This window comes from Rhinopithecus bieti, unplaced genomic scaffold (genome assembly GCF_001698545.2).
Source record: "Rhinopithecus bieti isolate Rb0 unplaced genomic scaffold, ASM169854v2 scaffold_2654, whole genome shotgun sequence".
Taxonomy (NCBI): Eukaryota; Metazoa; Chordata; class Mammalia; order Primates; family Cercopithecidae; genus Rhinopithecus; species Rhinopithecus bieti.
In genome coordinates this window covers 2,697,687-2,718,468 of record NW_016804048.1, presented here as the reverse complement: position 1 = coordinate 2,718,468, position 20,782 = coordinate 2,697,687, and the positions used below count along the sequence as shown (strand labels likewise).

Sequence of the window (20,782 nt, the reverse complement as noted above, 5' to 3'; positions counted from 1 at the left end):
AAGCAGATGGAAGATGTGTCTCCCTGTGGCTTGGATATCCTGTAACTCAATATGTGTGGTGACTGGCATGGGCATCCATATTCAAGAAGGGAAGGAGCCTTGCACCCTGGACGTGGCATTAAGGGGCAAGAAAAGGTGTTGTTTGTTCTTTTTGGGACAGGTGGCCGGACTCTCCTCTGGAGGAGGCTGGGAGAAGTTGCCAAGGACAGCTGGCGTCCTTCAGAGGCTGGGGAAGCAGGGGGTGATTCTTGGGTCTCTTGTGTCATTCTTCACCACTTCCAACTCAAGGGAGAATGTTGATGTGAAATAGTTAACCTTTAGTAAGCATGCATTAGTATTAATGCAACCTATTTAATCCTTATTATATTATCCCCGTTTTACCGATAAGAAAGCTGGGGATCAAAGAGGTTAAGTTAACTTAGCAAAGATCACATGGTCAACAAGTGGAGAGCTGAGACTCAAATGGAAATGAGTCTAATGTCTAATTAAATGTCAGATTTCAAAATGCATCTCTTTCTGCTATGCCACATCCTATCTTCTGGCCTCTTTCCTTCATCTAAAACCATTGCCCTTAGGCGTGGAGTGTGGAGCTATGGGTGAAGGAGGAGGCACCGAGCCACAGCCTGGAGGAGGTGATGGCTGCAAACCCTGCACTCTGGCAGAGGCCAGTCAAGCGCTTTGGAATACCAGGCTGCCTGGAGCTAACTGTGGGCCAATCTTGTGTTGGCCACTTTCGTTTCAGGCCCAAATTTAGTTGCAGACTCAGAAAGAGCAAGGCCCTTAGCCGGGCAGAGTCACCAGAGAGTGTGCGTGGGTATGTGTCTGTGTGGGTGACTGTGCGGCGGGGCCTCTCCTTCCCAGGGAGGCTTCTTGTGACAGGGGAGTATCTTACACAGCCGTGCCTCCCACTCTCTTGTACCAGTGGAGCCCCTGGTAGGCCTGTACCCCGATGCTTCTTGACCACTTGTCCTATGCTAGGCACTGTGGGGCCACATAGTGGAATGAGACAGGGCTCTGCTCTCAGGGTTATGTTCGATCTGGAGGAGATGTTACGTGGATATAAGAAAGGCAGTGACCAAGGCCACGAGCTGCACAGATGCAGATAGCTATGCTTTGTGCCTCCGTGTCCTATGCCGGCAACATGCGTTCGTACGTGTACTTGTGTACCTGTGTGCGTGTACTCAAGGATGACTGTAGGATCATGTGGGTTTTGCCTCCCGAGCCCCTTCCCCTGGGCAGGTGGTGGCTGCTCCTTTCCCCCATGGCTGAGCCCTTTACACAACTGTATGATCATGGATGATATGGGGCCTGTGGGGGCAGCTTGGTAACTCTTTGGCTCAACTGGGAAGTTGGAGCAGGTATTTGCCACCCTGAGTGTGAGCCCTAAGACCATAGTTTTATGCAGGAAACCGCCCCTCTTTCATGACACTCAGTGCCCAGTGCCTGCAGTTGCAGGCTGCCAGGGGACCACCCAGTAACAAAGCTATGTTGAAGCCATCTGCGTTTCATGCTGAAAGGACATTTGTCTTCAGCACCATACTGAGTGCATAGAGCAGACCAAAGCAGACATCCCGTTTTCCCCAGTAACCTCCGCGTGTGTGAAAACTAGGCGGCTCTCACCTTGAGAAAGCTGCTGCGGGGTCACCCCAGAGATTCCACATACGTGCTGTTTGGTGCCTCCTTGTCTGTGTGTAGCTGCTATTAGCCCCATTTCACAAGTGGGAAAGGCAAAGGCAGGAAGGCTGCCAAAGAGCCTGGTATTCAAGGGAAGCGAATGAGCAGGCCGTTGTAATCCCAGTGGCATCCCTTTCCACAATCTGAGTGCATCCGCAAGGGTTAGGGAGAGCAGCTTAAGAAACCAGCAGACATTTCAGAAGCTGAGCCCTATGGGCGGTGAACATCCCATGCTCAAGGAGTTCCAATGGTCCTAGCCCGTTAGCCACGTTTGTTGAGACTCAGGGGAGCACCCCCAGTCAGTGGCTGCCCTATTCAGGAGTACTTTTCAGATTTAAGTCTTTATCAGCATTAAGGGAGGAAATTCAGGGGTAGAGGTAGGCGAGTAGAGGGCTCCTCTCTCTCGGGAAGCCTATTTCTTTGGCCAGCATGTCCTGAATGATAAACTTCTCCACCACCCACTAGTGAATTCCAGAATCACCGAATGCCAGAAAAGTGCATAGGACCTTAGAGATCATTTGGTGAACACCCTCATTTAACAGATGAGGTGACTGAAGCACAGAGAGGGAGATAAACTTGTCTAGAGTCACACAGCTGCTTAGTGGGAAAGGGAGGAAGAGACTCATGCATTCAGCCCCACTCAAAAAAGTGACTCAAGAGGGACAGCCGACCAGGAAGTGGGAGTGACTGGGACTGTCTGTGCTTCAGGGGAAATGTTGGGGGTTGTGAAATGCAGCCACTCTGGATGGGGCCATGCTGGGGTGCCTACAAGGGCCTTCCAGGTGCTCAGCCCCTCCTGTGCCTCTCCTTCATTGCTGCAGGCCCCAGGGGCTCAACCCCCTTTAACAATAACAAAACGAGACCAATTAATGACTACTTCCCCCTGAGAACTTAGTAGAGGGCTGCACCATGCTAAGTGCTTATAAATGTTTTAAGACTCTTGTCACAACTCAGAGGTATCTAAGTCTCAGAAATGTAAATAAGTTGCCTGGGCTTACAGGGCTAGTACATGGCAATACAGACGGGAACTTAGGGCTCCTGCTTTTGCTGTTAACCACAAGATCACACTATCTCTTCGCAGAGGTGGCTGCTGTAATTCACTCAATGCCCTTGCAGTCCTGTCCCCCTAAAACTCAGTAGTTCTAGATCCTGCACTCTACCTGTCCACTTTTTCTTTCCTGTCTTCATAGACCAGAAGCAGGTCCAATTTGTCTTAAAGGTTATGACCCTCCTAATTCCTATGGGGACATAGTCAAAGGAGAGGAACAGAGATAGGGAGACAGAGTCACAGAGATGATCGAGTGTTACAGCGTTTTTACAGTCCTGGGTTCTGCGCTGTGAGTCCTGACTCCATTCTGAGATGAAAAATGGTAGTGCCATTGACCTCTGCCTTCTGCTTTCGGGCTCTTAAAGATGGACTTCTCCTGACCTCCCCTTCTTCTCCCTTTTGGCCCAGACTTTCAATGCAGTTGAGGCTGCGGGAGAATCCAGGCAGCACCATAAGTGCCCTCGGCCCGAGTCAGGCCATCCGGTGTTTCCCCAGTCCTTCAAGGAGAAGAGGACCCTGGAGGAGAAGGGCTAGGCAGGGTCGGATACCACTGGCTCCAGAGAGTGTCAGAAAAACCTGAGCAGAAAGAAGAGAAGGGGGAGCGCAGGACACAGGAAGATGGTAAACAGATGCCCACAGAGGAGGAGAGTGCACGCGTCCTGTGGGGACGGAGCGTGGATTTATGATGCCAGAGAAATTGGAAGGTTTAGGAGTGGAGAGGTCAGTCTTAGCCTGGGTCCCACTGGATGGAGGCTGTGTGCTTCTCTCCGCCTTGGTTTCATTATACACCATCCTTGGGAATAATGTCATTTGTCTCTTTACTTAAAATGATCAGGCACTGAGTTGAAATCAGCATTCCTTCAGCAAACACTTCTTTTCATCCTGGCTGTGTGCCAGGCTCTGGGCTAGGCACAGAGCCACGGAGATGAGCACGTCATGGCCTGCCCTGGAGATACTCACAGGTACCCAGAGTGGAGCTTTTGGACAGGAATGAAACTGTGCAGAGATGAGGGGTTGATCTAACTTGCCATCAAACCAGCTCTCAAAGCCAAAGGTCCGATGCCTGATTGTTAACGGTGCTTGAGGAAACTGTTGATATATTTGGAGGTGAGTCTGGTTTTACTCAATTGTGAAGGCATGTTTGTGCGTGTGCACATGTGATTTATTTGATATTTGAAAACAATTTATGACCAGAATTCTTTGCATCCTTCTCTGGGCCTATGTCATGTGCTGAGGGCTCGCCGGAAACACTTGTATAGGGTAGAGACTTGTCTTGCCACATAGCTCTCCTCTGGACTGGCCTGAACTCTATCCTCCCATCTCCTTCCCGAAGGACAGCTTCCAAATGCCTTCCCCTCTGGTTCTCTTTTCCTGAGAAGGACAGACCTCCTGTTTCCTCTTGGGATGTTCTTCCAGGTATTCTGAGTCTCTTTGGCTTTCCAAAAAACATTAAATTGAGATAATTTTTTGTTATGGTAAAATATATGTAACATAAAAATGATCATTTTAACCATTTTAAGTGTACAATTTAGTGGCATTAAGTACATTCACCATGTTGTATAACCATCAACCACTCTCTGTCTCTAGACCTTTTTGTCATTCCAAACCAACACTCTATAACCATTAACTCCCATTTTCGCTTCCTCCCTGGCCCTGGCAAACTCTATTCTACTTTCTATCTTTACAACTCTTCTAGGTACCTCCTATAAGTAGAATTATTCAATACATGTTCTTGTGTGTATGGCTTACTTCACTTAGCACCATGTCTTCAAGGCTCATCCATGTTGTAGACTGTAGCAGAATTTTGTTCTTTTGAAGGCTGAATAATGCTCCCTTGTGTGAACAGACCACACTGTGTTTGCCCATCCATTTGTTGATGGACACTTGGGTTGTTCCCATCTTTTGTCTCTTTGCATAATGCTGCTATGGACATGGGTGTACAAGTATTTGTTCGAGTCCTGGCCTTCAGTTCTTTTGGGTATACACCCAGAAGTGGAATTCCTGGTTTGTATGGTAATTTTATGTTTAATTTTTAAATTTTTAAAATTTTATTTATTTATTTTTTTGAGACGGAGTCTCGCTCTGTCGCCCAGGCTGGAGGGCATTGGCGTGATCTCGGCTCACTGCAAGCTCCGCCTCCCAGGTTCACGCCATTCTCCTCCCTCAGCCTCCCGAGTAGCTGGGACTACTGACGCTTGCCACCACGCTAGGCTAGTTTTTTGTATTTTTAGTAGAGACGGGGTTTCACCGTGTTAGCCAGGATGGTCTCGATCTCCTGACCTCGTGATCTGCCCGCTTTTGCCTCCCAAAGTGCTGGGATTACAGACGTGAGCCACCGCGGCCGGCCATGCTTCATTTTTTTGAGGAACTTTCATCCTGTTTTCCATAGTGCTGGCACCCTTTTACATACCCAACCAGCAACACATAAGGTTTCCAGTTTCTCCACGTGATTGCCAATACTTGTTATTTTCTGATTTTTGGTAATAGCCATCCTAAGGGGTTTGAAGAGCCATCTCTGGCTTTCAGGATTTCCACGTAAATTATGGTGAGCCGCCAGGGCTTTCTGTGTGGCTCTTCCTAGCCGGGGGCCCCTTGGGTTGAACTTGCCCTGTAAACACAGGCAGATTGGAGGCAGCCGCTCAGGATAGCTGAACGTGCTCTCAGGCCACCTCTGCAGCTGGGAGAGCCCAGCCAGTGGGCAGAGCGGAATGGCTGCTGGGCTCCACCTGGTTCAGTCCCTGCTTTGAGATCAGTAGGAAAGGAGATCCAGGCACCAAACAACTGGGAGTGCGGGGGTGAGGCCGGTTGGAGAGGCTGAGGGGAGCAGTGAGATGTCTGGACCAATGAGTTCTGGAACCTGAGCTGTCTGAACTAGAAGGACCTCGTACGGTATCTGGTCGAGCCTCCTCATTCTGTGGAAGAGATTGAGAGTCGAAGAAGGAACGTGATTTGCCTGAGTTCGCACAGCAATTGAGTGATGGGCCTGGGGCTGAAATTCAGATTTACTGACTTCTGGCCTAGTTCTTTTCCCACCGAACTTGGGAAGGAGTCAAGATAACATCACATCTATATGAAGTTCAATATTTACCAAGGGATGACAGCCTCAGGGGAGACTTGCGTATTTTTTCGTTGCCTTCTACCTTCTTGTCTGCTTGCTGTCTGGTGGGGTTTTGTGGGGATTAATCAGATAAATGGCTTTGACTTTTCTAAATGAAAGAAGCATTATATTTTATACAAAGCATCATTATTAAACGGCCTGTGAGTATGTAGAAATAAGCTGATACTGTTTCTTTTGTCGTGCCTTAGTGAGAATTAGAGACTTCCAGGAGTGGCACAAATAGGCTGTGTGTGGGTACATTTGTGTGTGTAATGTTTTTAGTGTGTACATATGCAGGTGACCCACCTTCCCCATACAGTGCAATCCCCGGACAAGGGAAGAATTTCAGGGCCTTTTACTAACAGAGGATCCTTGGGAAATGCAGCATAATTTTCAAGGATCTCTGGAATTCTGTGTTCTGAATTATCTGGAGAGATCCATTAATATCTGGGTATGGGATATAGCAATTATTTTTAAGAGTTGGTTGCTTACCATGGAAAATGTGCTTCTGGGAAAAGAGTTTTAAAACCGGGCTTTCATGTTTTATTTTACTTCATTGAAATGAAGTTCTTCTTGGGTGCCCCGAGGCTTTATCTGTGGAGTAATTTTGACTAAATAATTCTTCATATTCAGGTAGTACTTTCATAGACATCATCCCTTATAGTCTTCACCATTGTTCTGTGAGGGATGTGGTATCATCTCAGTTTTACAGATGGGGAAACTGAGGCGTGGAGAGCATGCATCACTTGGCACTGGTGGCACTGCTAGCACTGCTCCGGGTGTGAGGGGTGACCGCAGAGCTAGGGCCTGCGTGCTGAAGCCATGTGGCTGTGTGGCTGGGGAAGCCCTCCCTCCCTGGCGCCTGGTTCTGAGGTTATGTGCATGGTGCACCCTGGACCAGGGCGTAGGCTCGCTGCCGCTCACTCCGGGCGCCTAGCCCTGCTCGTGCTTCACGAAGCCGAACGGATAGGAAACGGAATGGTTTTTCAATAAGACGAAAAGAAAAAGGAAAAGATGAAGAGAAAAAGGAAAGGATCTTGCCCGTGTTTCTCAGCTAATTTTCTTCTTTTTTTTTGAGACGGAGTCTTACTCTGTCGCCCAGGCTGGAGTGCCGTGGCCGGATCTCAGCTCACTGCAAGCTCTGCCTCCCGGGTTTACGCCATTCTCCTGCCTCAGCCTCCCGAGTAGCTGGGACTACAGGCACCCGCTACCTCGCCCAGCTAGGTTTTGTGTTTTTTAGTAGAGACGGGGTTTCACCATGTTAGCCAGGATGGTCTCGATCTCCTGACCTCGTGATCCGCCCGTCTCGGCCTCCCAAAGTGCTGGGATTACAGGCTTGAGCCACCGCGCCCGGCATTATCTGCTTTTTACAAGTAAGGAAGCTGAGGCACAGAGAGGCTGTGTGCCTTTTCAAGTCTCACAGCTAGCAACTGACAGAGCTCAAATCTGGATCCATTCTGCCTGGTTTCCAGGTCCGTGCTCCTGAGTGCTAGGCTGTACTGCCTCTCAGCACGTGTATATCACCCTACACTTAAAAATAACACTAGTGTTTCCTTCTAGTCTTTCTTCTATGAAAATAAACATAAAATTGGATGGGGGCAGGGTGCGGTGGCTCACACCTGTAATCCCAGTACTTTTGGAGGCTGAGGTGAGTGGATCACCTGAGGTCAGGACTTCGAGACCAGCCTGGCCAACATGGCAAAATCCCATCTCTAGTAAAAATATAAAAATTAGCTGGGTGTGGTGGCACGTAATCCCAGCCTGTAATCCCAGCTACTTGGGAGGCTGAGGAAGGAGAATTGCTTGAACTCAGGAGGCAGAAGATGCAGTGAGCCAAGATTTGCGCCCTGCACTCCCAGCCTGGGACAGAGCGAGACTCCATCTCAAAAAAAAGAAAAAAAGGCCGGGCGCGGTGGCTCAAGCCTGTAATCCGCAGCACTTGGGGAGGCCCGAGACGTGGTGGATCACGAGGTCAGGAAATGAGGACCATCCTGGCCTAACCATGGGTGTAAACCCCGTCTCTACTAAAAAATACAAAAAAACTAGCCGGGTGAGGTGGCGGGTGGCCTGTAGTCCCCAGCTAACTCGGAGGCTGAGGCGAGGAGAAATGCGTAAAACCGGGAAGGTGGAGCTTGCAGTGAGCTGAGATCCGGCCACTGCCACTCCAGCCTGGGCGACATGAGCGGACTCACCGTCTCAAAAAAAAAAAAAAAAAAAAAAAGAGAAAAAAAATTGTGGTCCCATTGTATATACTTTTGTGGACCCTGTTTTTGCTTAATGTTATACTGTGGAGACAATTTCTATATTCTTTCATATTTTTCAAAATGTAATTTTCATGGCTTCCTAAAATTCTGTCAGTGGATGTGCATTGATTTATCTCACCAGTTCTCCTGTGATGGACTTCTTGGTTATTTCCAGTTTGGTACTGGTATCATTCACACCGTCATGAGTACCCAGGCACAGAGCTTTGCCAGAGTCTTGGATTACTTCTTTCAGGGGAGCTTCTGAGAAGGGTGGTGAATGTTGGAATTTCTTAACGACTCCCACCAGAGTGCTGAACTGCTGTCCTGACACAGGGAACAGACCATGCTTCCCCCGGGCAAAGTTCAGGAGGCTCTGGGAGGGGTCGGGGGCTCAGCCTCCCCCTCCCAGGTGGGGCTGTGGGAGCTACAGCTTCATTGTCCTCACAGTGCAGAACAGAAGGGCACGCTCCACCTCCCTGAGGGTCAGGTCTGTGGGTCCATGAGCTCCGAGCCTCAGGAACAGGGACAGCTTCTGCTGCGGGGACCACTGTGCCATCCCACTGAGTCCCGTGACCCACGAGGCTGGGTGTTCAGAGGCACGAGGTGGAGTGCGAGCAGTTACTGCGGGCACGAGGGTGCCCACCCAGTTCAGGGGGTGACAGTGAATACGTAGGGTGACTGAGGGTTAGCTGAGGGAACCATTCTCTTGGATGGTGGCAGAAGGAGGCTGGGGCCACCGAGAATACTAAAAACTGCCCTCGCGAGGTCGCTGCCTCCTGTGTTCTAGTTCTGGTGCCTGGGAAAGCTGTACTCACCCTCTGCCTTTGCCCTCCTACCAATAAAGTGGGCCAGAGCGACAGAACCCCTGCATCATGGGACCGAAGCCCAAGTAATTACTATTATGGGGAAAAAAGCCTTGGGACAGATACATGTTGAGTCATCCTTTCATTCAGCATGTTGGTACGGTGCACATACCATACTCGGGCTGCCCTGGGCTCTGTGAATACGGTGGTACAAAACAGACAAAGGCTTAGGCTTCCTGGGACTTCCCTCCTGTTGGGAACAAGGAACACATATTCATTTAACCAGTGATAATAGATACATTGAACATATGGCAAACATACTAATTTAAAATCGTGGAAGAGCATCTTCCCCATATACTTCTGCACAGAAACCTTTGAAGGCCAAAATTAAAGTTCCGTAAAGGAACTTCCATGTGGCCAATGTGTTTTGATTGCCTCCTGGCAACACCGGACTAGGATTTGAGGCCACAACGCTGTTTCCTGCTCACAAGGAGCTTGTGAGTTGCTGGGAAAATAAGAGAAGGACCCTAGTATTTGAGTTGAATTCATCTCAGGCGTTCAGCAGCCAAAGGAAAGGGGAGGCTGAGCCAGTGACTGGGTTCCCTCAGTGTGGTGCCTGGCTGCTGGGGCATTCTTCCCCACCGTCTGCACCCCGTCTCTGCTCCCCGGACATCAGCAACCTGAAGGATTTCTCCTTTTTGTAGAGGGCTCTCTGTCTTCAGGCAGGCAGATTATTTTATTTTATTTTATTTTTTATTATACTTAAGTTCTGGGGTACATGTGCAGAATGTGCATGTTTGCAACATAGGTATAGACATGCCATGGTGGTTTGCAGCACCCATCAACCTGTCATCTACTTTAGGTATTTCTCCTATTGCTATCCCTCCCCTAGCCCCCACTCCCTGACAGGCCCCGGTGTGTGATGTTCCCCTCCTTGTGTCCATGTGTTCTCATCGTTCAACTCTCACTTATGAGTGAGAACATGCGGTATTTGGTTTTCTGTTCTTGCGAGTAGTTTGACTTGAGGATTGAGGTTTCCCAGCATCATCCATGTCCCCTGCAAAGACATGAGCTTTCCTTTTTTATGGCTGCATAGTATTCCAGGGTGTATATGTGCCCACATTTTCTTTTATCCAAGTCTGTCTTTATGGGCATTTGGGTTGTGTTCCAAGACTTTTGCTATTGTGAATGGTGCCCCTAGTAAACATAACGTGTGCATGTGGTGCTTTATAGTAGAATGATTTATTAACCTTTGGCTATATACCTAGTAATGGGATTGCTTGGGTTAAATGGGTACTTATCTTGAGTCTTTCTGTAGTTCCTTGAGGAATCCGCCACAACTGTCTTCCACAAGTGGTTGAACTAATTACACTTCACCAAACAGTGTAAAAGTGTTCCTATTTCTCACGTTCCTCTCCAGCATCTGTTGTTTCCTGAGTTTTTAGATGATCGCCATTCTAAGTCTGGCATGAGATGGTATCTCATTGTGGTTTGATTTGCATTTCTCTAATGACCAGTGATGATGGAGCTTTTTTTGTTGCTTTCATAGTTGATACATTAAATGGCCGTTCTTTGAGAAGTGTCTGTTCATACTTTGCCACTTTTTGATGGAGGTTATTATTTTTTTTCTTGTAAATCTGTTTAAGTTGCTTTTAGATTCTGGGTATTAGCCGTTGTGTTCAGATGGGTAGATTGGCAAAAATTTCTCTTCCATTCTTTAGGTTGCCTGTTCACTCTGATGATAATTTCTTTTGCTATGCAGAAGCTCTTTAGTTTAATCAGATCTCATTTGTCTATTTTGGCTTTTGTTGCCATTGCTTTTGGTGTTTTAGTCATGAAGTCTTTACCGATGCTAATGTCCTGAATAGTATTGCCTAGATTTTCTTCTAGGGTTTTTATGGTTTTAGGTCTTATGTTTAAGTCTTTAATCCATCTTGAGTTAATTTTTGTATAAAGTGTAAGGAAGGGATCCAGTTTCAGCTTTCCACATATGGCTAGCCAGTTTTCCCAGCACCATTTATTAAATAGCGAATCCTTTCCTCATTGCTTGTTTTTGTCAGGTTTGTCAAAGATCAGAGGGTTGTGGATATGTGGCGTTATTTCTGAGGCCTCTGTTCTGTTCCATTGGTCTATATGTCTGTTTTGGTACCAGTACCATGCTGTTTTGGTTACTGTAGCCTTGTAGCATAGTTTGAAGTCAGGTAGCATGATGGCTCCAGGCTTCTTCTTTCTGCTTAGGATTGTCTTGGCTATACAGGCTCTTTTTTGGTTCCCTATGAAATTTAAAGTAGTTTTTTCCAATTCTGTGAGGAAAGTCAATGGTAGCTTGATTGGGATAGCATTATATCTATAAATTACTTTGGGCAGTATGGCGATTTTGATGATATTGATTCTTCCTATCCATGAGCATGGAATGTTTTTCCATCTGTTTGTGTCCTCTCTTATTTCCTCGAGCAGTGATTTGTAGGTCTCCTTGAAGAGGTCCTTCACATACCTTGTAAGATGTACTCCTAGGTATTTTATTCTGTTTGCAATTGTGAATGGGAGTTCACTCATGATTTGGCTCTCTGTTTGTCTATTATTGGTGTATAGGAATGGTTGTGATTTTTGCACACTGATATTGTATCCTGAGACTTTGCTGAAGTTGCATATCAGCTTAAGGAGATTTTGGGCTGAGACAATGGGGTTTTCTAAATATACAATCATGTCATCTGCAAACAGAGACAATTTGATTTCCTCTGTTTCTATGTGAATACCCTTTATTTCCTTCTCTTGCCTGATTGCCCTGGTCAGAACTTCCAATACTATGTTGCATAGGAGTGGTGAGAGAGGGCATCCTTGTCTTGTGCCGGTTTTCAAAGGGAATGCTTCCAGCTTTTGCCCATTCAGTAATCTCTCCTGCCACACTAAAAGAGTTGAAATGCTGATTTTCAATAAATGTGAATTAACCCTCAACTAGGGCCTGTAATTTAGGTTTGCTATCACCAGGTGCTGATAGCTGCTTTAGTTCAAGTAGGAAGAGGTCGTGACTTCCTTCCTCTCCATGCTTGGAAATAAGTGGAAGAAGCGTTTTATGGCAAAAATTATGGCAATTTGTCATCTTTAGCTGAAGGCCATGGCTTAGCTGTGGGTCTCTCAGTTTGTTTTCTTCCTTCTGGTCTCTGATGTCAATATGAGAGCCCTTGAGTGCCAAGGGTGTGATATCAGGCTCCTCTCGCCAAAGCGGTGTTGGCCTTGAGATCATCGCAGGTGGTTTGCTTCTGGGGGTTCCTTACGAGGCTTCCTTTTCCTTTCTCTACGTTCTTTCGGCCAGCTGTCCTGTAAAGAACAGAGAGCAGGTGTGGTTTGCTGGATCACTAGCAGGTGTGAATGCTGTAGCTTTTCCGCTTTTCCCATTGGCTTGGGCCTCTGAAGTGCTCCAGGCTCTTTGCCTTCTCCTGCCTTCATGCAGTTATCGGAGGCAGGTGGGTTGTAGGATAGAAAAGAGACAATTGTATTTGAGGGAGTACTGGTCAGTTGGGTTGGGGAGAGAGCCGCAGATGTCCTGGCGCCCTCACAGTCTCCTAGTTTTGGAGTACATTTGACTGCTGTGGTCATGGGGCCTCTTCTGGGCACCCCGCCTCTCATGAACTGTGTCTGTAGCAGGGTAGGGAAAAGGAAGGCGGGCAGAGTGACAGAATGCTGCTGGAGATGGTGTGAAAATAGTTCAGGTAGGAGGAAGCGCAGTCAGATGCGTCTCGGCGGCGGGTGCATCGGGAAGCCACTGGGCGCCCACCCTGGAGCGGGTTTCCACCTGAGCTGGGGAGTCCTGAAACCAGTGGGCACCCACCCTGGAGAGGGTTTCCACCTCAGCTGGGCATCCTGAAGCCACTGGGCACCCACCCTGGAGCGGGTTTTCACCTCAGCTGGGCGTTCTGAAGCCACTGGGTGCCCACCCTGGAGCGCGTGTTCACCTCAGCTGGGGAGTCCTGGGGATTTCTCTTGCTTAGGCTGGAGGGGAACGCCAGCTTCCCCATTTGCCCATTGAGAAGAAAGTCATCTCTCATTTATGTCATGAGAGTATTAGATACTGAAAAAGGACTTTTGGTTTCTACATTGTTTGTTGGATCTTAGAATCTCTTATGCTTTGAAAATATGTCTTTTTGCATAGGGTGGTTAATTCCTGATCAGAAAATCCACCCACCCATCAACATCTGAATTCATTCTCGATTGCCTTTTTAAAAAGTTTTTCCACAATTTTGAATTCAGTGCTCTGCTCGTCATCTTCCTTACTTCTCACACTTCTTCGTCACCAGGCTCTTCCCACAAGGACTTCCTCTTAATACAGCACAACCTGTGTTGCCGTGTGGGAGCCTCTAGCCACATGTGACTATCTAAATGTACAGTAATTGAACATTAAGTAAAATTCAAAATGCATTTTGGCAGATGTGCTAGCGGCAGTTCAGGTGCTCAGGAGCTGTGTATGGCCGGTGGCTAGGGCTCTGCAATCCAGCCTGGGATGATAGAGCGTTTCCATCGCTGTAAACATTGTATTGGATGGCGTTGCTATAGACGGGTCTATATATCTCGGTCAGGGTTCAGGCCTGTCACAGAAACGTCTGCAGCCATTTTTGGAGGAAGGACACTCAGTACAGGAATGTGGGGGTTTATACAATAATTGGAAGTGCTTCAAGAGCAGGCTTTAGGCTGGGTCTGTGGGAACGATTCCCAAAACAACGCTGCAGAACACGCCCGCCGAGGAAACTGCAGCTCAGGTACAATGATGAGGCTGGGGGACCTGGAAGCCACTGTGCCAAGGACTGGCTCTGGGATCACACCACCTTATGAATGACCCAGGAATCAGGAAACCACTGGCATGGCCCTGCCAGCTTGTTACCTGCAAAATAGACGCCTCCCCCACCTGACTTAGTTTTGATTCAGTTCTTAATTGGCGAACGTTGTGTCGGGATTTCTCGCTCCAAGGGAGGTTGGGAGCCGTTGTGTTTAGCCCTCTAGCCCCTGCGGTCCAGCGGGCACAGTAGGAGGAGGGTGGAAGAGCTGCTGAGACCGCCAAGTTTACCAGCCTCTCACCCACCACATGGTGCCCAGCACACACCATCCTTCCAGAGAAGTGTGCCATTGGGCTTGAGATGACAATTATAAAGCTGGGCCTCGGCCTACCGTCTGAGACCAAGAGACGGTGTCCTCTCTGTTCACATCCTCCAGCTATCTTTAATAGATAGAGAAGATTAATGGCCCAGCTTTCTAGTCACTGGGCCTTTAGTGGGCAGAGAAAGTCCGGTTTCTGTTCCGGGTTGTCTGCTGTGCTCTTAAAGGGAATGTAGGCCCCTTGTCACTATAGCAAGATGATAGACTGCGAGAGTCAAGTGGGCTTCTAGGTGACATGCTGGCCTGAGAGAAGGCATTCCCTTTGCCCCGCGGAGATTGCTCAGTGGTCAGGACTTCAGGGAGAAATTCATTGGCAGTTCTTCCCTTTCTCGGTGTGAGCGGCGGCTGCGCGCCCTCTAAATCAGTCTGGGTGTCTGTGTCTGCAAAGGTGGAGGAGTGACCTGCCTTTGTGCTCACAGAAGGCGCCAAGGCCAAGCAGGGGGACTGCTGCTGAAGCAGGCTGGTCGCCTCAGACCTTTTCCTACACACGGCTGATTGGGGGGGTCCCTTTCCAATGCCAGGGCTGTTGGGCATGTTTATTCAAGGGTGGCATGGAGGCAGGGAAGTGGGGAGAACACTGGCAGCTGTTTTGAGTTCTGCTTCTTTGGAGTAGAGGCTTGAAGAAGGGATCACCTGAGACCAAACCTGAACTGTGAGAAGGGATTGCCTAGCAAAGGGCAGAGGGAGGAACATGGAGACATTGTAAGTACATGCAAAGGCACTGTGGCAGGCGAGAACTGAGCATGTCTGAGGCATGAAATGAGCCACTGTGTCAGGAGTGCATTGGACCAGGCCCAGAGGGGAGTGAGGTGAACTCAGAGAAGTGGGCCAGGGCCAGTCTGTGCAGGTGTTGTAAGCTGTCACAAGGAGTTTGGATTCTGAAGGGATCTAACTAGGGGAATGACGGGGCCCAGTTTACAAGTTCTGTTTCTAAAAGGTGACTTTGGCTGCTGCGTGGAGATTGGCTTGGGGATGGCCAAGAGTGGGCTGAGGGAAATGGCAGGGGGACTACTGCAGCACTTCTGGGCAAGAAACAGGTAGTGGCCTGGACTAGGATGGACGTCTTCCTCACCGCCCCTTTCCTCAGAACTTCTGCCCTGTGGTTACATCCAAGAAGTCAGTAGAAGAGCACGTGGCTTGAGAATAAGCGCCTTCTTTAGAGATGGATGGACTGACTCCAGACAGCGTCCCTGTAGTCCACCTTTATCTGTATCATGACAACAGTATGATTACAGTCGTTAGCAAACTGTTGAGCATTTTCTGGGATACGGCCCTGAATCAGGTGCAGAAATAGAGATGGATTAAAGAAAAAAAAAAAACCAATTGTTTCATCACTGAACACTTTCCAAGTCCCCAGCACCAAGCCCCTCACTCACAGGGGACACCCAGGAAGCACATGCCACTGACTCCTAACTTGGACTCCTCACCTGGACCCTTGCAGAGCAGAATGACACGAGGCTGGCCAGACTGTGCTGGGGTCCTGCCTTCCTCCTGGTCCCCAGCAGCAGCACCTGGGTGCAGGAGGAGAATGCAGAGGCTGTCTTCAGGGGAGCTGGGCCATTTGACAGGTGGGAGACATTGTCTTATGTCTGGGGATTAGGTCACTGCTGGGGGGCACCTACCTATTGGTGTGTGGCCTGATCTTCCAGACAGCTGCTCAGGGCCTTGTTCAGGGGTGGGAGCATCGGTGGAAATAGCCCAGTCAGGCAGAGCCAGAGCAGACTTAAATGGTGGCATCCTTTCAGCTGGCAGCCAGGAGCCTGAGCTTTGAATCAGCTTTCTAATTTGAAAATGGATCTCTTTGCATTGGGTGGTGATTTTGTGCTAACAAAAGCCATCAGGGACACAATGCTGCCTGCCTTACCTTCATGGCACCACTCTGGATTCAAAACATCAAGCCAGAGATGGGGATTTTCCACTCCTGGGAGCTTTGGGTAGTTGTGCCACCCTGTTGTGGGTGACCCGGAGATACTCATGGAGCATTTCAAGTGCTCAGGAGCCACATATGACTGGTGGCTAGGGTATTGGACAGCCTAGGATGATAGAACGTTTCCATGACTGTAAACATTGTATTAGACAGTGTTGCTATAGAATGGTCCGTGTGTCTCAGGTCAGGGTGGGGATCTACCGCAGTGCGTGGGGAAAATTACTTGGAGAAGGGAGGCCTAGGCCCAGAGGTGGCCAGTCCCGAGAGGCCATACCTGTCTCACCTGTGTGTGGCTCCACGTTCCTGTGCAGGGCCCTCGTCATGTCATAGGACCGCAGCAATGCTCAGAGCTGCCAGGACCAAAATAGTGTAGGTTGTTTTCTTGGCCTCTGGCTAGGGAGAGGTTGACATTCCATTTTTCCCCATGGGCTGGTTCCTATGTGCTTTCTCCAGATGGTGTGCTCCAGAGAGGTCCTTGCGCTCTGGGAATGGTTTACAATATAAATAAGGTCCCCCATGGAGTTTTGGGAGGGCTCAGAAGGCAGCGCACCAGGATGTGGTTTTCAGAGCTGCCCCGGGGCTCTGCACAGCCAGCTGCCATCTTGGAAGCTTCTACCTCGTGCTCTAGGAGGTGCACCTCACGCAGCTTTTCTGGGTGGTGCATGTGTTCTCAGGCTGGGGCTTCCTGCCCTCTTTCCAAGTGTTGTCCCCAAACTCCTGGGACTCTTGGGACTGGTAGCCTGTATGAGAGGGGGAGATTAAGGGCAATGCATGGGGGTGAGTACAAAGATTAAGGTCTGGGGACAGTCATCTCAGGGGAGGCGTGAGCTGAGGAGGGCTTACAATGAGTGACTTGGGGTCTGGGAATGCCAACAGTTGGGGACAGGGCAGCTTTTATGTATCTGAGGGAAAAGGAGAAGTTAGTCTAAGAACTAAAATAGTCTATTAAATTTTGTCAGTGCCAAACAGAGAGTCTAGGAAGAAAAAAATTATATACCACAGATTGAATGGAGCAAAATTAGAGTTCCAGCCTTCTCTGGCAAGCCAAAGAGGCAGGAGCTCGGTGGCTCCAGTGCAGCAGATGGAAACAGGGGCGCTTTCCACTTTTGCCTAAGAGGCGGCCCAAGGTTACTGCGGGGGCAGGTGGCGTAGTGGATGCTGTCACGTGGAGATCATAGTAAACAGAAAGAATGTTCTTGGGCTCAGAAATCCAGCCCCTTGTATCTCGAGGCCTGGAGAAGCCCAGGAGGAGGTGTGCACCTTGTCTGTCACCATATACACGAGCACGTGTGTGCGTGCATGTGGAGTGTGTGAGAGAGGGCTAAGGAGGCAGGGGTAGAGTCTAGCAGCTCACTGTGAGCCCTGTGCCTGCTGCAGCAACCCTCCGTCGCCCATTCTGTGACCTTTAGTGAGTCAGACACTCCTTTGTCTTCTTATGTGTTAGATGGAGACACGCATGCTCGCTGGGTGTTCAAGCAGTTCTCGTGCTTTGGGTGCCTTTATTAATTCAAATGCATTCTTTATGTCTTTTCCTGCTGGATCTTGTGAGAAAGGTTAAGGTCCCAGCCTTACTGGGGTCTTCCTCACTTTAGGCTTGGGATCTACACAGCGAGTGCAGGGAGGACAGGGACGAGTTACGGGAGAGATGAGACGTCTCCTGGTGGGGAGTGTCACGTCCTCCTTGAGCCTGATGTTCTGGTTAATGCAGTTTATCCCTGGGACAGAGAACAGGAGGAAGGTGAAGGGAATATATATGGTTAGGTGAGAGTTGGTGTCGCATTGAGAATGTGGCTATGAATTGGGTATGGCAGAGAGGTAATTTTCCAGGCCTTGAGGAGTGGAGGCGGGGCTGTAATGCTACAGGGGCCAGATGGAGGTAGAGCAGGTGGCAACTGTTGTGGGATAGGAGGCAGCTGACCAGCTGGTCTCCAAGAGGACCTGAGGGGTCTTCTTGGGATCATGCAGGGGTGGTAGCTATGTGGCATGAGTGATGCCATTCCCTGCCCTTTGTGCCCGTGGCGGACAACACTAATCTTTCATCCTCAGAGTTCTTTAAGTATATAGCATTTTGGACAGTGATGTCAATCAATTGGCATAAAAGTTGAAACTTATTGTCTGTCACTGGTGTGATGGAAAGGATATAGACTGGAGTCCAACAGAAATGACAGCCCCACCAGGTCCAAGCTTTGGGCACCGACCAAGCATATTAGGTCGTTTTTTGGTTGCAAGGGACAGAGAGCCGTTTCACATTAGCTTTGGCTAAGTTACTTAAGTCACTTAAACATCACGGTGGGTGGGGGAAAATTACTTGGAGAAGGGGAGGCTCAGCCAGCCTTGCAGTACAGCCCTAATGGAGGTCAGCCCCAAGAGGCCACACCTGTCTCACCTGCGTGTGGCTTAGGGAAGGGCTAACTTCAGGTGTGGCTGGATGAGGAATCTGGTGAGGTTGCTGGGGCTCTGCCTCTGGGGCAGACTCTCTCTAGGTGAAAATGTTCACATGGCTAAGCCGGGTCGTGTGCTCTTCACAGGTTCCTGTGGGGACGGGGTGGAGGGGGTGGTGATAGGTTCTAGAAAGCAGGTCACATGGGGAGCAAAGTTACCTTGGAGGTCAAACATAGAAGGATCAGTCCAAGGTGAGAGTTGGGGAGGTGGCTGGGAGAGGCACCAAGTGTTCATCTGTGTCTTAGTCACAGGTGAGGAGAGGGAGGGGGTCAATCAGGTTGAGCCAGCAGCCTTCGGATCCAGCGGCTTCCCCGGAAGACCTTGTGCACATGGAACACAAAAGGTCGCTGTGGGCGGCCTCGGAGGTGATGTGTGTGCAACTGGTCTGGCTGCTCCGGCCACAGTCTCCTGGGCAGCTGAGGTGGCCTCAGATGCCAACCTCACTGCCCACAGTAGCACCCTCTTCTCTGCGGCTTTTCTTGATCCCGCGGCACCTGGCCAATTGACTAGCGGTACCACGTCTCAAGGTCACGCGTGTGTTCTGGGAGATTCAGGTTTGGGCCAGGCTGAGCTGATCGCTTGGCAAACCTTACAGATTCTAGAGCGAGGCATCCAGCCTAACAGGCCAAAGAGTGTTTGCCAAGCATATGTGCTGTCTTAGGGACAGTCTCAGAGGCTTCGTTGCCTAGACACCGGAGCAGGGCAGCTGTCCCTGTACAGGTTGGAGTCCTGGGTTACACTGGTTCCAATCAGGTTTCCTTCCTGACATTGTCCCTCTCCCCTACCCCATCAACCCCCGCCACTCACAGCTCCCTTTCCCAGATAGCAAATGCTGTCTAATGAATCACCCCAAAACAAAGTGGCTCACAACAGCAGACACCCTGTTATTGCTTAGTCTCTGTGGGTCAGGAGTTCAGGAAGTTCTTGTGTGGGTCAGTAATTCAAAAAGTTACTGATTTGGGGCAGTCCTGACTTGGGGTCTCTCCTGGGGTGGCGGTCAGATGGTGACTGGAGCGGCTGGGCTGGCCAGGACTCTCTCTTGCCACATGGCCTCTCTGTTGAGGCTAGTCTGGGCTTCCTCACAGCCTGGCAGCTTAGGGCTGAATGGCTGCCTTGTGTAGGGGCTGGCTTCCTCCAGGGCGACCATCCGGAGACAGTCGGGGGTGCAATGTGGCCTTTTTTTTTTAAGCTATCCTTGGAAGTCACATGGTGTCACTTTTGCTGTACTTCATTGGTAAAACAGTCACCAAAGGCTGACCTTATTTCAAGAGGAGGGCGTAGATCTTTCTCAGTGAAAGGGATGTCAGATGTGAAGGGATTTGTTGACATGATTTAAAACCATCACAGCTCCCCTAGCCTACCCTTCTGGTCAACCAACACTTAAAGCCCAGATGGCTTTGAGGTAGCTGGATGTGACCTTACTCTAGTGCAACCTTCTCACTTTATTATATTTATTTTTGTTTATTGGAACTCAGGTGCGGAGAGTTGGGTGAATCATACTCTAGTTCATTGTACCTTTTCATCATTGATTCATGCGATGACCTCTCACATTCACTCACTCATTCATTTATGCTTCCTCCTTGCCCCCATATCTTACTCTCATTTTCCTCCTCACTGTCCTTAAACAGTCATTCTATTCGATTTCATGAATATCCTTTCGTTTGCATGTGTTCTTAAAATACATATTTTAATTTGCAGGTAACGTGTTGTGTTTTATCTGTTTCTGCTGAGGTCCATACGTGCTGTCATGCACGGATCTCATCTCTCGCCCACCTAAGGTGAGGCAAGGAGACTAGAGCGGAGTGACGTGCCCAAGGTCACCCAGCTGAACCAGGACTGGAAGGATCCTGGCCCTGTTCCCTCAGCATCTCACACTCATGTTTCCACGTGCCACCTCCTAACCACCTGCAATAGCTTGAAATAAGATTTTGAAAAAATTGTGAATCTGGGGTCCAGAGAGTGTCAGAAGTGCTCCTATTTTCTATCTAGTCACTGTTGTGTTCTTTTCTCTTTTGCCACAGGTTCCAACTATGGGAGCCCACGCCCCGCCCATGCCAACATGAATGCCAATGCGGCCGCGGGACTGGCCCCTGAGCACATCCCCACCCCGGGGGCCGCCCTGTCCTGGCAGGCGGCCATTGACGCAGCCCGGCAGGCTAAGCTGATGGGCAGTGCTGGCAATGCGACCATCTCCACAGTCAGCTCCACGCAGCGGAAGCGACAGCAATACGGGAAGCCCAAGAAGCAGGGCAGCACCACGGCCACACGCCCGCCCCGAGCCCTGCTCTGCCTGACCCTGAAGAACCCCATCCGGAGGGCCTGCATCAGCATTGTCGAATGGAAATATCCTTTGTTCGCTGGGCTGGGCATGTTCCTGGGACCTGCACCCTGGGGCCAGCC

At 49.5% G+C, this 20,782-nt stretch overlaps 1 protein-coding gene across 18 annotated transcripts in view; it reads left to right on the top strand.

Annotated features, from left to right (window-relative positions):
* CACNA1C (calcium voltage-gated channel subunit alpha1 C) overlaps nt 1–20,782 on the top strand; it is an 800,874-nt gene that overhangs the window by 131,510 nt on the left and 648,582 nt on the right. For all 18 annotated transcript variants that reach the window (XM_017863189.1, XM_017863204.1, XM_017863129.1 and 15 more), the window contains exon 2: nt 20,404–20,725. In XM_017863189.1, the coding sequence (XP_017718678.1) occupies nt 20,404–20,725 (322 nt within the window). The remainder of the gene's footprint in view (nt 1–20,403; nt 20,726–20,782) is intronic.